General features: G+C 46.6%; 1 protein-coding gene across 6 annotated transcripts in view; it reads left to right on the forward strand.

The window, feature by feature from the left end:
* CPNE4 (copine 4) overlaps nucleotides 1–14,032 on the forward strand; it is a 256,158-nt gene that overhangs the window by 161,933 nt on the left and 80,193 nt on the right. For all 6 annotated transcript variants that reach the window (XM_072033424.1, XM_072033422.1, XM_072033426.1 and 3 more), the window contains 2 exons: nucleotides 7,662–7,745; nucleotides 8,657–8,746. In XM_072033424.1, the coding sequence (XP_071889525.1) occupies nucleotides 7,662–7,745; nucleotides 8,657–8,746 (174 nt within the window). The remainder of the gene's footprint in view (nucleotides 1–7,661; nucleotides 7,746–8,656; nucleotides 8,747–14,032) is intronic.

The following is a 14,032-nucleotide window of genomic DNA, read 5'->3' on the forward strand; positions in this document are numbered from 1 at the left end:
AGGGTGGGCACCAAGGAGTCAAGAACAAAGTGTCACTGCAAAGACGTGAGGCTCCCGTCAGAGAGTTCAGAGTCATCCGGGCATCCCCAGCACAGGTTCACTGGATTGAGGATATCATGTAGGCAAGAACAATTTGTGCAGCACAAGAAGTTCTGAGGGGGAGAGGCGCTCCATTTCGGGTCGAGAAGGAGTCCTTTTTCTATCAAGAGAGACAGAACAGAGCAGAGGACACCACCTCCTCAGAGCAGCCAAAAGCTGCTGCTAATTTCTGTGTTTCACCTGAGACAAGTGAAAGAAACCGATGCTTCCTAGTCTCTGGGAATGGCGCCTTTCCCAGAGCCGTTACTCCTTCCCAGACAGCCCATTGCTCTTCTAGTTCCTTGCTTTTGCCCTTGCTGGTGGTATCTTCAGGAAGTCTCTGTTCCTTAGGTACCCTTAGGCTGCACTTAGGTTGCAGGAGGCCAGCAGCGCCTTCCAGGGATGCTGCAGGTTGCCAGGCCCGCTTCCGCAGCTGGCAGGCATTCTCTGCTGCCAGGCTTTTAGGAGACTTGGGCTGTCAGCCTTTTTTGCAGTTGGGCTACGTCACCATGCGTCTGCTCCCGATCCCAACACCTTCCCACTCCCATGTTGACTTCCCATCCCCCAAATGACTTCTCACCCCTAAGTCTCACTCACGGACCCGCCACCCACAGCCATTCCCCATCAGGAGCAGACACCCCCAAACCAATTCATGGCGGGGACAGCAGGGGAGGGCTGTGTCCAGCCCCCTTCCCCCCCCTCAACCCCCCTCCTGCCGAGCGATGCGGGAAGAAGTGCAGGCAGAGGCTTTGCAGGGTGGAAGAGTGGTAATTTATTCTTCCTGGGGGAATCGTGGCTGCCACCCCCAGCCCATCCCCAGGCGAGGCCCGGCCGCCTGCTCAGGCGGGGGGCCCGTCCTGCCGGCCCGCGTGGTCCCCGCTTCCCGGCTCCTCCTGCCGCACCCTGTGCAGCCAGGATGTGTCCCCGACTTCGGCGTCGTGCGGGGAGCTTGGCAGTCTGCGCCCGACCTGCCCCGCATGCCAGGAGAAGCTTCTCTCCAGTCTGCGCCCCGTGGAGGGGCTGCGCGCCCTGCGCCGGGGCGAGACGCTGCGGGAGCGGTAGTTGGAGGGGCTCCTCCCCCGCTGCCCCCTCTGCTGCTGCTGCTGCTGCCGCCGCCCCAGCCGCTCATTCCGCTGGAACCTTCCGCGGGGTCTTCGGGCCAGGCGCACCACTGCTACGATGGGCCCGCGGCACATCGGGCAGGTGTCCCTTCCCTCTGCCCAGAGGTGGATGCACTCCAGGCAAAAGGAGTGCCTGCAGGGGTCCACGCGAGCTGCGCTGGCAAGCGGGCCCAGGCAGATGGGGCACTCCTCGGGCTGCTCCTGCCGCCAGCTCATGGTTCCTGCAGCTTCCGCAAGGTGCAGATGGTCGTCCTGTGGGGGAGGCTGCCCTGCTGCCGGGCGCTCAGCAGCAGCCCAGGGTCTTCAGCACCTCGATGTCTCTCGGGTCGCCGGCAGGAACTTGACGCCTCACGTGCCACCAGGAGGACAACTGCAGAGAGAAGCAGGAAGAAAATGTTGTATCAGCAGCAGACATTCGCTTTATAGGTTCAACCAAGTTGTCTAGAGTATTGTAGCAGTAACTGTTCTGTGTATGGATTGCAAACATGGCTGTTAGAGCAGCAAATATGCTTATGATCGGTTATACTTGGCAAGACTACGCTGAGGCCAGATGAGGTACATGGATGTCTGTAGATTGGAGAACATTACCGGAGGCCCTTGATGATGGCTTGCGTACAATAAGATTGGCTTCGCGAATGCCTATAGCACCAGCTCCGCCCGTCTCTCTCTTTCCAGCCGTGGAGACTCGAGCTCTCGCCTACCACCAGCCGGACTGGCCGCAGGCGCCCCGTACAGGGCATTTATAGGCAGCCCCCTTCTGTGAGGCCAGAGGTGACATCAGCAGGGTCTGGGGTGTCCCTGAGGGCAGCACTGACAGAGGTCACCTGAAGGTTGTGAGACTTGAGATGGCTGCTCCACGCTGACAGGTGCCAAGCGGAGAGCGGTATCAGGCTAATTAAGAAAAGCCATCTCGGAAGAGGTAGAATCCAGGACTGGGCCAAGGAGAGGGCACTGAGGTATCAAGAATAAAGTGTCACTTGAAATACCTGAGACTCCCATCAAGTCAGTGCTGCCATCAGGGGTATCCCGAAACCTTTGTGATGTCCCCTCTGGCCTCACAGAAGGGGGCTGCCTATAAATGCCCTGCACGGGGCGCCTGCGGCCAGTCCGGCTGGTGGTAGGCGAGAGCTCGAGTCTCCACGGCTGGAAGGAGAGAGACGGGCGGAGCTATTGCTAGAAGCATACGCGAAGCCATTGTTGTTGCACGCGAGCCATCAAGGGCCTTCGGTAATGCTCTCACACCTACAGACATCCATGTACCTCATCTGGCCTAAGCCTAGTCTGTGTTTGCAATCCATGCACAGACTGCTGACAGCTACAGCACTCTAGACAACGTGGTAGAACCTAGAAAGCGAATGTCTGCTTGCTGATACAACATTTTCTTCCTGCTTCTCTCTGCAGTAGTCCTCCTGGTGGCACGTGAGGCGCCAAGTTCCTGCCGGCGACCCGAGAGACATCGAGGTGCTGAAGACCCTGGGCTGCTGCTGAGCGCCCGGCACCAGGGCAGCCTCCCCCACAGGACGACCATCTGCACCTTGCGGAAGCTGCAGGAACCATGAGCTGGCGGCAGGAGCAGCCCGAGGAGTGCCCCATCTGCCTGGGCCCGCTTGCCAGCGCAGCTCGCGTGGACCCCTGCAGGCACTCCTTTTGCCTGGAGTGCATCCACCTCTGGGCAGAGGGAAGGGACACCTGCCCGATGTGCCGCGGGCCCATCGTAGCAGTGGTGCGCCTGGCCCGAAGACCCCGTGGAAGGTTCCAACGGAATGAGCGGCTGGGGCGGCGGCAGCAGCAGCAGCAGCAGAGGGGGCAGCGGGGGAGGAGCCCCTCCAACTACCGCTCCCGCAGCGTCTCGCCCCGGCGCAGGGCGCGCAGCCCCTCCACGGGGCGCAGACTGGAGAGAAGCTTCTCCTGGCACGCGGGGCAGGTCGGGCGCAGACTGCCAAGCTCCCCGCAGGACGCCGAAGTCGGGGACACATCCTGGCTGCACAGGGTGCGGCAGGAGGAGCCGGGAAGCGGGGACCACGCGGGCCGGCAGGACGGGCCCCCCGCCTGAGCAGGCGGCCGGGCCTCGCCTGGGGATGGGCTGGGGGTGGCAGCCACGATTCCCCCAGGAAGAATAAATTACCACTCTTCCACCCTGCAAAGCCTCTGCCTGCACTTCTTCCCGCATCGGTCAGTGGGGAAGGGGGTTGAGGGGGGGGAAGGGGGCTGGACACAGCCCTTCCCTGCTGTCCCCGCCATGAATTGGTTTGGGGGTGTCTGCTCCTGATGGGGAATGGCTGTGGGTGGCGGGTCCGTGAGTGAGACTTAGGGGTGAGAAGTCATTTGGGGGATGGGAAGTCAACATGGGAGTGCAAAGGTATTGGGGACAGGAGCAGCCCAAAAGTTTAAATTGCTCGGTTGTTGTATCGGCCTCACGTGGTAAGAAGATTCAGCTCTATGCACAAAATCCAGGCTGAAGAAGGAACATGGTGCCCAAAGTAGAACTTAATTAAGTTAGCTGAGTTTTTCAAAGACTGAAAGTGCTGAAGCAGTTAAACCATGACTGAGCATGCGCAAAACAGAAAGGAGAGAAGTACGAGATGAAGAAGATGATGAGCCTTCATCAGAAAGCCCCGAAGTGCAACCACCAGAGGTTACCTGACCTGCAACAGCAGGAGGGACAATATGATAATTAGTTCTGAGAAACCATTAGCATAAATCCTGCCTTTTCTTGTGAACTGCATAAATATGGATATCCCCGTACCATAAATAAGTACTCCTTGTCTTGCTTAGCTGTACGTGTTGGGTGGAATTATCCCCCACATACCCAGCGTTCTTCATAAGGAATACCTACTTCCTAATTCTCCCAAAGGAGTCTGGGAAAGTGACACTGCTTTTTGCGTTCCACCATTGATGAGGACGCATCAAGAAACTGAGGAACAACTTTCCACCTGGGAAGGTGGAAATTGGCCAGGGACAGTGGGAATATGCATGAGAAACCTAGGATTGTTTAGAGAAAACCAGGAGCACCGCAACCTCTTGGCTGTCTCAGGTGGAAGATAGAATTGAGCAGTACCTCACTTGTTACGTGGTGGCATCCTACGCCATCTTCTGTGTCAGTGGTATAAAAGGGCCCTGTTTTTACCCAGAAGGAAGCTCCCAGAAGGGCTGGGGATGGAAGGGACCTCTGGAGGTCATCTGCTCCAACCCCCTGCTGAAGCAGGGCCACCTAGAGCTGTCCGGCCGCTGGGCACTGCTGACAAGAGCCTGGCTCCGTCTTCTTTGCATCCTCCCTTTGGGGATGTCTAGACACTGCTACGATCCCGCCAAGCTTTCTCTCCTCCAGGATGAATGCACGGTGACGCACAATGCAATTGCTCACTGCCCACTGAGTGATGATGCCCAGACAGACCCCGCGCGGCAGTAGCCACACTCTGGCCAACCTGCTCAGTCCCAGTCTTCAGCACGACCCCATAGGGTATGGGACATGGCTCTGGCCAGTTTGGGCCAGCTGTCCTGGCTGCGTCCCCTCCCAGCTCCTGGTGCACCCGCAGCCTCCTGGCTGGCAGGGCGGTGTGGGCAGCTGGAACAGCTTTGGCTCTGTGTAAGCATTGTCTGCAACAACTGAAAGATAGTTGTTTTATCAGCATCACTGTCATCCTAAATCCAAAACACAGCACCATACCAGCTACTGGGAGGACGATTAACTCTATCTCAGTTGAAACCAGGACACCTCAGTACTGAACTACTAAAAAATTCTTAAATGCTTTGTCCTACTACTGATGAATTTCCAAAACTGATTAGTGTCTTTTCTGAGGGACCTTTAACTTGACCCCCTAAACTTGAGCTTTAAAAACTGTCATGTTCTGAAAATGAGCATACCTAAAGATGTGTCAAACAAGGTGCTCAGAAACAGAGGTGGTGAATTTTTTAAAGTTTAAACCATGTATTTGTGTTAATATTGTGTAACTGCCACACATACTGAAAGAGCAGTGTGCATTATACTAGGAGCAAATGCATTACATTAATCATTCAAGCATTATTAAATTATCAAAACATGAAACCTTTATTGCTGCTATTCTTCTTTCAGAAGATTCTCATGTGAGGTAAAGCAAAGCTGATAGATTTAGCGTATCAAGAAAAATTCTTTGAAAATGTTAACTAAGAAAATGTTTTTATTTAGCATATAATTTTTAAGTTGTTACAGAGCATCTTCAATACTGAAGGATTTGAGGCTTTTATCTTGATTCTGCAAGGAATTAAGCTTTGTTTTTACATTGAGGAGGGGCAAGAGAAGCTATCATCCAGAGTGAAAATCTTTCCCTTCAGATGGTATTGCCTTGGTTATTACAACCAGATATTAAAAATTACTTCCCTACTGCTGAGGTTTGCTGTGTCAGTTTTCATGATACTCAGCTCAGAGTGATGCTATATTTTGAGTCTTCTTACATAAAAATCCTGTTATCCTTTCTGAAGTTTTCTGCACTGCGGGGTGCATTCTTTCGGATGTATCATTTTGAGGTGTTTTCTTTCAGATAACTTTTCTTACCAAATCTGTGTTTCATAAAATATCCATTAAACAAAGCTTTTACTCACCCTTAAACAATATGCTTATGAGTAAGAAGAGGCGGCTCAGTCATTTTTAATCCCATGCACTCTGGATTTTGGTGTCACTATGATTAAACCAGCTGCCTCACTCTCTTCTCTGCTGTGCAGTAATAATCTGGCAGAATTTGACGACCAAAGCCCCTTACAGAAGAGAAGTTTCAAGCACTGAATTCAGTCCACATACTAAATCTGTATCAGGGCCTTGAGGAAAACTCTTTAGTTACAGATTTTTTGGGTTTTGTGCTAGTTCTACACACTCTCACATTAGATGTATCATAACCATGTAATTGGAAAAAATGGTCAAACGTATGACTTTGTTGTTTAGAGCTCCATGTGATAAAGTTGAACAGATGCACACATAACATGCTTTGCATCAGTTTCTAAACACACCATTGCCTTTTCTCTAGCAGAAAAAGAAACAGGTCGCTCACAGAACAACACATCAAACACAGCAGCATTAACAGATTTCATCTTCAGGGCATGGAAAAGACTTTAGGTTGTTTGAGTCTTGCCCAAGACTGCACGGTCCCTAGAGATCCATCTCCTTCTCCAGACATTCAAATTCTGGTTTCCATTTTCAAAGCTCCGATTTCTTTGCTTGCTTGCATTTGTGGAATAGTAACAATGTGCTGAAGACAAATTTGACCAAAATGATGCCCCTGGACTTTAGCTAACATCTTATCCAAAGCTGTTCCTATCCCAATGGCTATCTTGTCAGTATGGTGGACATTTGGTGAGGAGAAAAGGGTAGAACTAACTATGCACATTACAATTATTTTTATACTAACACTTGCATAGAAACACCAGGAGAGCAAACAGAATTGCTCTCTGCCCCAGTTAGATGCAGAAGAGGTCTGTGGAGGTTTGGGATGTGGCCGATAGAGAAGAATAATATCCGCATGCATAACGTTAGTCGTGATTCTGTTGAAGAAGGAAATGAAGATGGGAGTCATGACTCCAGAAAATGGATGGAGACCATTTGTATCCACCTCCTGTCGATTAACTCCACAGTGAGCAATTTCCCCTCCAGCTGTGGAGGTCTAACACCCAGCAACCTTTCCTCCAGCCAGTCAGCTTGCACAGAAAAAAGAGGATGTTGTTAAAATTAAAAAGGCTGTGGTTGACACTGCAGCTCTACTATAGAAAGCAACTTAATTTAGGTTTAAGAATGTTCTGACTTGTAAGATGATTGCAAATCCATGAGAGGTATATTATGGTACAACACATATGTGAACCCAAATGCCTGTAACAGATTTGCATGACAGAGATGCCAAGTAGTTTTTTGCATTTACCTGCTCTGTTTGTCATCCTTATATGGTTCATGTTTTCACATTCTAAAGAGGACTTGCTTTTCTAACCTTCTCTAATCTATCTTGCCAATTCTTGTGTTAGCTGGTAGCAGCATGATGTCTTGGCCAGTTAACTTATATTTTGAGAGGGTGGGCAAACAGCATGAAAGGCAGTGCCACTGTAGAATATGCTTCAAAGTACACTGCATGAGAAAAACTGATGTCAAAAGACCAAGCAGATTTGGAGGCAGAAATAAACAAGCTAGGTCAGTGAAGGAGCTAAAGCTCAGGAATCTAGACTGGGTCTATGAAGGTTAAAAAAAAAAAAAAAGAAAGAAAAGTGTGATTTTACCATTCTGCCTGCCATGATTGAATAGCCAAACTGAGAACAACAGCAGTGCCATGGAAGTCCTTGTGGAACAAGCACAAGAGTGAAATATTGCTGAGGGACACCAGGAGGTCTCACTAAAACCACACTGGTACTCTTTTTTCATTAGCAGTCAGGAAAGCACAGGTGCAGTGTGTCTGAAAGGCTCAAAGAAAAAGAATTCTCAAGAGTAACCTGTCCTATGTTTTATTTTAGGATTTTTTCAGCAAATCTGATCCTTTCCTGGAGATTTTCCGGATGAATGATGATGCAACCCAGCAACTTGTTCACAGGACTGAGGTAAGGCATAGGGTTGGGTTTACTTTCCAAGGACACAGGTAGGTTGTCAGGAGGAGTAGTTTGTGATTCCAATGTCAAAAAAGTATTGCAAGCACCCACGTTTAAAAACCCTTCTATCTCTGCTTTAATTATTTACTAATGGGTATCAGGTCTTGACTTATGCACACAAGAGTAAGGGAAGATGGTATTGAAGCCAAATATTTAAGTTTAATTAAACTGGCAGATGCTCTGTTTGCAGGTCAGTACTTATGCATATTTTATTTAGCCCAAACCATGCTACAGACAGTATCATATTTTCCTATTAATGCTATGTTGCATCCGCCTGGCTCCTCACAGCTTGCTGTGATAAAAAGATTTGTAATCTGGGTCCTTTACATTTGTTTCTTATGCCACAATATTGTTACTGCTTCCGTGGCAATGATTGGCACTGTCTTTAAAAGCAGCATCTAGGTGTATGGGCTGGAGTTATGCTGGGTATTTGGGGTCATGAGCCTATTTGTTATGTATCCCATAAAGTATTCTACCAAGGGAAACCATGTGTCCATAAGTTGATACTGCCCATCCCCACTGCCAAGGCCTGCATCTCTTCCATGGCTTCCAGTTCAGAGATGTATCCTACAGCCTTCCGTTTGTGGGTTATGCCCCTACTGTACGTGGCAGTGCTGGGGCATTCTCTGTAGTGTGAGTTGAACGCAGGCCCATTTCCCCACTTGTGCTCCTTTCTGGGGCTTTCCAGAGCAAGTTTGTTGGAAACTGCGGTTTGCTCCAGGGCAGGTATCCCATGCATGTTCACCAAACCTCCAGCTCAGTTGTTTTCTCCTCTTTATGGTACTACTATTTTTTAAACTGTGGCTGGTGTTAGTAGAAATGTGCAAATACTAAGGGTTCCCTTCATTTCTTTTCATTTTCAGGTTGTGATGAATAACTTAAATCCAGCCTGGAAGACCTTTAAAGTATCTGTAAATTCTCTGTGCAGCGGAGACCAGGATCGCAGGCTAAAGGTCAGAAGCAGTTCCTACTTTCTGAATAGTTTTTACTCATAGCAAACATCCGTGTCTTCCATTTTCTGTTGAAGATTCCTACTCTGTTCTGCGCTCTTCTTTGACAGACAAGATGATCACGCAGATGTTTTACGGCTACCACAATCAAATTAAAGATGCAGAAAAGTGGTTATCCACTGTAATCAGTAGATTATTCTCCGTGTTTCCTACAGTAACCTGGAAAAATAATGGTGCAGTTTTTGCCAATCAGTTGAATAATTTGAACCCAGCACCACTCAACTGGTGTAAGTATGCTCAAGACAAGTGGTAGCTCTGCAACCAGTTTAGCTACTTCCTCACTTTTTTGGCTGGAGACCTTCTGTAAGAAACATTGAATAATGAGCTCTGTTAACATATATGAAAAATGGGGAGACCACAAAAAGACACATGCTGTAGTAATGACAGTGCAACTATTCAGCAGAAAGACTGATGCTTGGGCTCCAGGAGCTCTGTGCAGAGAAATTCATCTCCCTGTGGCTAGTTAGGTTAAATCATGGCTGAATCAGAACCTTCTATTCTTCTACTCAGGTTTAAGGTTAAGACTAAATTAAAGTTTAAAAAGGAGCACTGTCCACAGTGTCTATTCAGCCTCTCAGAGCTGGTGAGAGGACATTGGACCCCAAAATGTCTCTTTTTTTTTCTTACCATACCAGGGTGTGTGGTTGTTCCTTTTCTCTACATACCTGTCTTCTTACATCATTATAGTTGTATAACCCTGCAGAAATTATACTTTTATTTTTCACTCATTACATACTGTAGGATGTGCTGTGCAGATAGAAGAAATAAAATGCTTAGTCTCCACGTTATAGTGCATGCCACACATGGGTGGAAAAAGATAAAAGGGAGTCCTGTGAATTCTTGAATTTATATTGGTCATGCCGATTGTGATTTCTGACTTCACAAAATCAGCACAGTTGTTATGGAACAACAGTGATACCAACACTGTGTTTGTATATATACATTTGTATGGCACTGGGGATGCACAAGGAAGACACAGATCTGAATGGTATCTGTATGTATTTTTTTTGTCCCTTGTGGCAGTGGTGAGCAGACAAGATGAGACCAAGGGTAAAAGAAGCACTGAAAGAGTGAGGGAGTTTGAGGAAAGAACGAGAGATGGAGCAAGGAGAAGTAAAGGATGGAGTAAATGGAGAGCAAGATGCTTAAGAGGCCAGACCAAGGTGTTTGTGGGAGGTTCATCTGGGATGTTGGAAGGACTCTCCAACAGATTACTTCAGGTGGTATAGGGAGGCAGTTGCAGAAGATCTTTCCATCTGTCTCTTAGTTGGTAAATGGTCAAACCCGCTGTGTTTGGCATGTCCACTGAGATTGGAACAGAGTTGTAGCAGATGAAATAGAGAATGAGGTCTAGGGAAAGAATCGCCTCCATTTTAAACTGCCAGCAAAATTAACAGTATTGACTAAAGAGGATTTCTAATGCAAATGAAGGAATATGTAGGAGTTATTTACAGTAGCATGTGTAGAATGAAAGTAATGTGAAGTGTCAGAATAATGACTTTGTTATCCCAGGAGGTTGCAATTTTATAAATTTCTGGAGTAGATTAAATATCTATGAGTTATTGCCTGAAACATAAAAGACAAGCAAATTACTGTGTGTTGTGTAAAGCAATATCGTTCCCCATGACAGAGGAGAAAAAAAAAAAAAACAAAAGCCAAAAGCGCAGCTATCCTTCAGATCCCATAACATGATTGATTCAAAGGACAGTCAAGGACAATGAGCCCTGCCTCGTCTGGTGCCTTTAATGGTACTTCCAATGACCAGGCTTGTACTTCTTGACAAAAGGGAAGCACTGGAGAAAGCACAGAGGGTGCTTGTTTGGACATTGAGTTCACATCACAGCTCCAGCAGGGCTGGGAGCTGAGATTTTGCTTTTGAGTGGAGCGAGCAATGAAGGGCTTGGAAAGGGAGGCTGGGCAGTTCTTTGATCTACTAGAGAAAGGCAAGCCGCTGGTGGAAGTAGCTTATGTATAAAGTAGCTTAAAATGAAATGGGCAACATCCTTTAGTAATGTGATTGTAAAGGTCTGGAACAAGAGATGGATCACATTTCTGTTGTTGAAATGAGATTGTGTGTATGTGGCCTTTAAATCATTTAAATGAGAAATTCTAGGGAGAGATGCAAATGAAATGTGATGCCTAGAAATGTCAAGGCACTAGGAAGTCCATAAGGGTAGAAGGTTTTGGTTCTAGAGGAAGAACTACGCTTTAAGCTTTTCAAGATTGAGGTGAGAAGGTGTGAGGAAGGATGAGATTTCAGCTTGGGTGGAAGAAGATGGGTCTGGAAATAAAGGGGGGGATCTTTGAGCTATGAGTAGAGAGACAATAGTTGAATTTATTCGTGGATGATACTGCCAAAATATGGAGTTAAGAGAAAGAAGTGAAGGAAAACAAGCACAGTACTTTGGGACCACCTGTAGAGAAGGGGAAAGTGGAAGGTGAAGGAATGGGTGAAGAAGAGAATTAAATCAAGATGGATCTTACAAACCTATTGACAGTTTTCAAAGTAGTCTGATTCTTCACAACACCTCTCCTCTCCTCTCCTCTCCTCTCCTCTCCTCTCCTCTCCTCTCCTCTCCTCTCCTCTCCTCTCCTCTCCTCTCCTCTCCTCTCCTCTCCTCTCCTCTCCTCTCCTCTCCTCTCCTCTCCTCTCCTCTCCTCTCCTCTCCTCTCCTCTCCTCTCCTCTCCTCTCCTCTCCTCTCCTCTCCTCTCCTCTCCTCTCCTCTCCTCTCCTCTCCTCTCCTCTCCTCTCCTCTCCTCTCCTCTCCTCTCCTCTCCTCTCCTCTCCTCTCCTCTCCTCTCCTCTCCTCTCCTCTCCTCTCCTCTCCTCTCCTCTCCTCTCCTCTCCTCTCCTCTCCTCTCCTCTCCTCTCCTCTCCTCTCCTCTCCTCTCCTCTCCTCTCCTCTCCTCTCCTCTCCTCTCCTCTCCTCTCCTCTCCTCTCCTCTCCTCTCCTCTCCTCTCCTCTCCTCTCCTCTCCTCTCCTCTCCTCTCCTCTCCTCTCCTCTCCTCTCCTCTCCTCTCCTCTCCTCTTTTACGTTTTCATTTGTGTATGCAAATATTTGCAGGCCCTGATTTAGATGGCTGAATATTTGCCTAAGGCTGCAGTTCAGATATTCACAGGAAAGCTAAAAGTAGTAGATCTGCACTAGATTCTTTTATGCAAAAATATTTTAAAATTAATTGTGGCTGTGAAATAAGAATCAAGCTTGAAGCTTCTTTCCAATTCAGGCCCCTTACACCTTGTGGTGGGTGTAAGATAAGGCTGCTTTGGTAAAGCAGCCTCCAGAATCACTTGTGTTTGACAGATAGCATACAGCACTTGTCAGCTGACAATTCTGTTTTCCTTCTATGCAGACCATAACTTAGGAATTTGATGATAGCAAGGACAAAAGAGTGGAAATTAGAAGAATCAGAGAGGTGAAGTGTCTCTGATGGGTTTAGTGCTGTATGACTGTTTCTACTTTGATTTACATTGACTAAGCATTCCTGTCTTCATGCTACCATATTTTTGAAGCATTGACTTCAGATGCTTTGTTTCACTCCATTAAGTATATAGCGATGTGTTACCGTTAAATGTTGGAAGGATTCCCTGTGCCATATTTAACACCGAGAGTTTTTGTGTAGTGCAGCTACTATGCTGACTTTCTCATAAGGATTGCCTACTCACTGTGAGCAGCATGTGCTACAGAGATGGCTGGTTATGAACCCATGCCTGTTGTTTCTTTTTGACATACTCTGGAAGGCATAATTTAAGTTAAAGCTTTAGGAGGCAACGGGAATGTTTGAAGGGAAATGTCAGATTGTGGAAATTTTGCAAATGGAAGGAGACTTCTCACCAATAGCAGACACATTACACTGCCCGCTGCCCTTGACACATCAGTGCTCAACATGCATGCCTCTGTAGGCTGTCTGGAGATCTGAAGTCTTGGCATTTCATCTCTGCCACTGAAATCGCATGGGTACTGAGCTTAGTGGTTTGATTTGTGTTATGAAGTGTGGGGATTAACAAAAATACGCTGAAACAACTCAGCTTAACTTACTTTGCCCTTTTTAAGTCTTGCACCCAAAGCAACGTTTACACTGTCTGGGCATTTGAAATTCTTCCCTGTTGAAAATGTCTGTTTAAAAAGATAAGATGTGCAAGGTCACTAAAATCAAAGCAACCAATAATTAGGATCTCCCTCAAAATTCTTTCACCAGCATCCTGTACAAAGTCTGTTAATTAGAATTCCTTACGGGCTTTAAAAAAAAAAAAAAAAAAAAAAAAAAGAGAAAAAAAAAAAAAGAAGAAAACACTAATTTTGCTTTATTTAGCTGTTGGACAGAGAGCAGTTACTTTTTATTCCTCTCAGGGTTCCTTCTAAAACTTTATTGCAATTATTGCTGCTCTAGGTTTTATTATGAAACAGATATATTAGATTTATGAACCTACTGAGCTTTTCTTCCCAGACATTGAAACCACCTGAGAAGTCTAGTCACACTTCAGCGCTGGTCATAACTTCTTTTAATGCTAACAATGCAGACAATTTGTGTATGAGCTAAAGTTAAAAGAAAATATCTCTTTGATCCAAAGTAGTACATTGCCTTTCTAATATCTAAAGAGATTTAGTTCATATCGATGATTACTGACAAATCCAAATGAGGGTTATAATCCCTCTGAGACCTTTTTTTCTTTTTTTACCCTATTCTGCTATGCTGAAGGTCCTCTAAATTGTGGAATTTTGGCATTCGGTTTTGGTTTCTGTATGAGAAGTATGTTGCCATCAAGGTTTTATTTGAAATTCAGGCTTGCTTTGTGAGTATCTTCTGATAGGGATATTCTACTGTCCATCAATTCTAGTAGTTCTGGGTTCCCCTTGTTCTAGTGGAATCCTCATAACATACATGTACACTGAAAAATCATCTCTTTTTGTGTAGGTATTATACATTGTAATATTTAGGGAATAAACACCTAATAAGGTGCTATAGAGGCACACACCACACAGTGCACATGGCGCAGAGTAAGAATATCTTCTGCTGAGGTTGTACAGAGAACCTCAATGAAAGACATTCTGCTCATAAGGATAAGAAGGAGGAAAAGAGGCCAAAAAAAAAAAAAAGGAAGAAAATGGTTGCTACAGTAAAAAAGAAACTACAAGGAAAGGGAAACGTGCCATATTTACATGTATGTAGAAAATCGTCTCCATTTTCTACTCAAACAAGGAAAATTTTCAAAACAAGAATGTCC

Source organism: Anas platyrhynchos, chromosome 2, assembly GCF_047663525.1.
Source record: "Anas platyrhynchos isolate ZD024472 breed Pekin duck chromosome 2, IASCAAS_PekinDuck_T2T, whole genome shotgun sequence".
Lineage (NCBI taxonomy): Eukaryota > Metazoa > Chordata > Aves > Anseriformes > Anatidae > Anas > Anas platyrhynchos.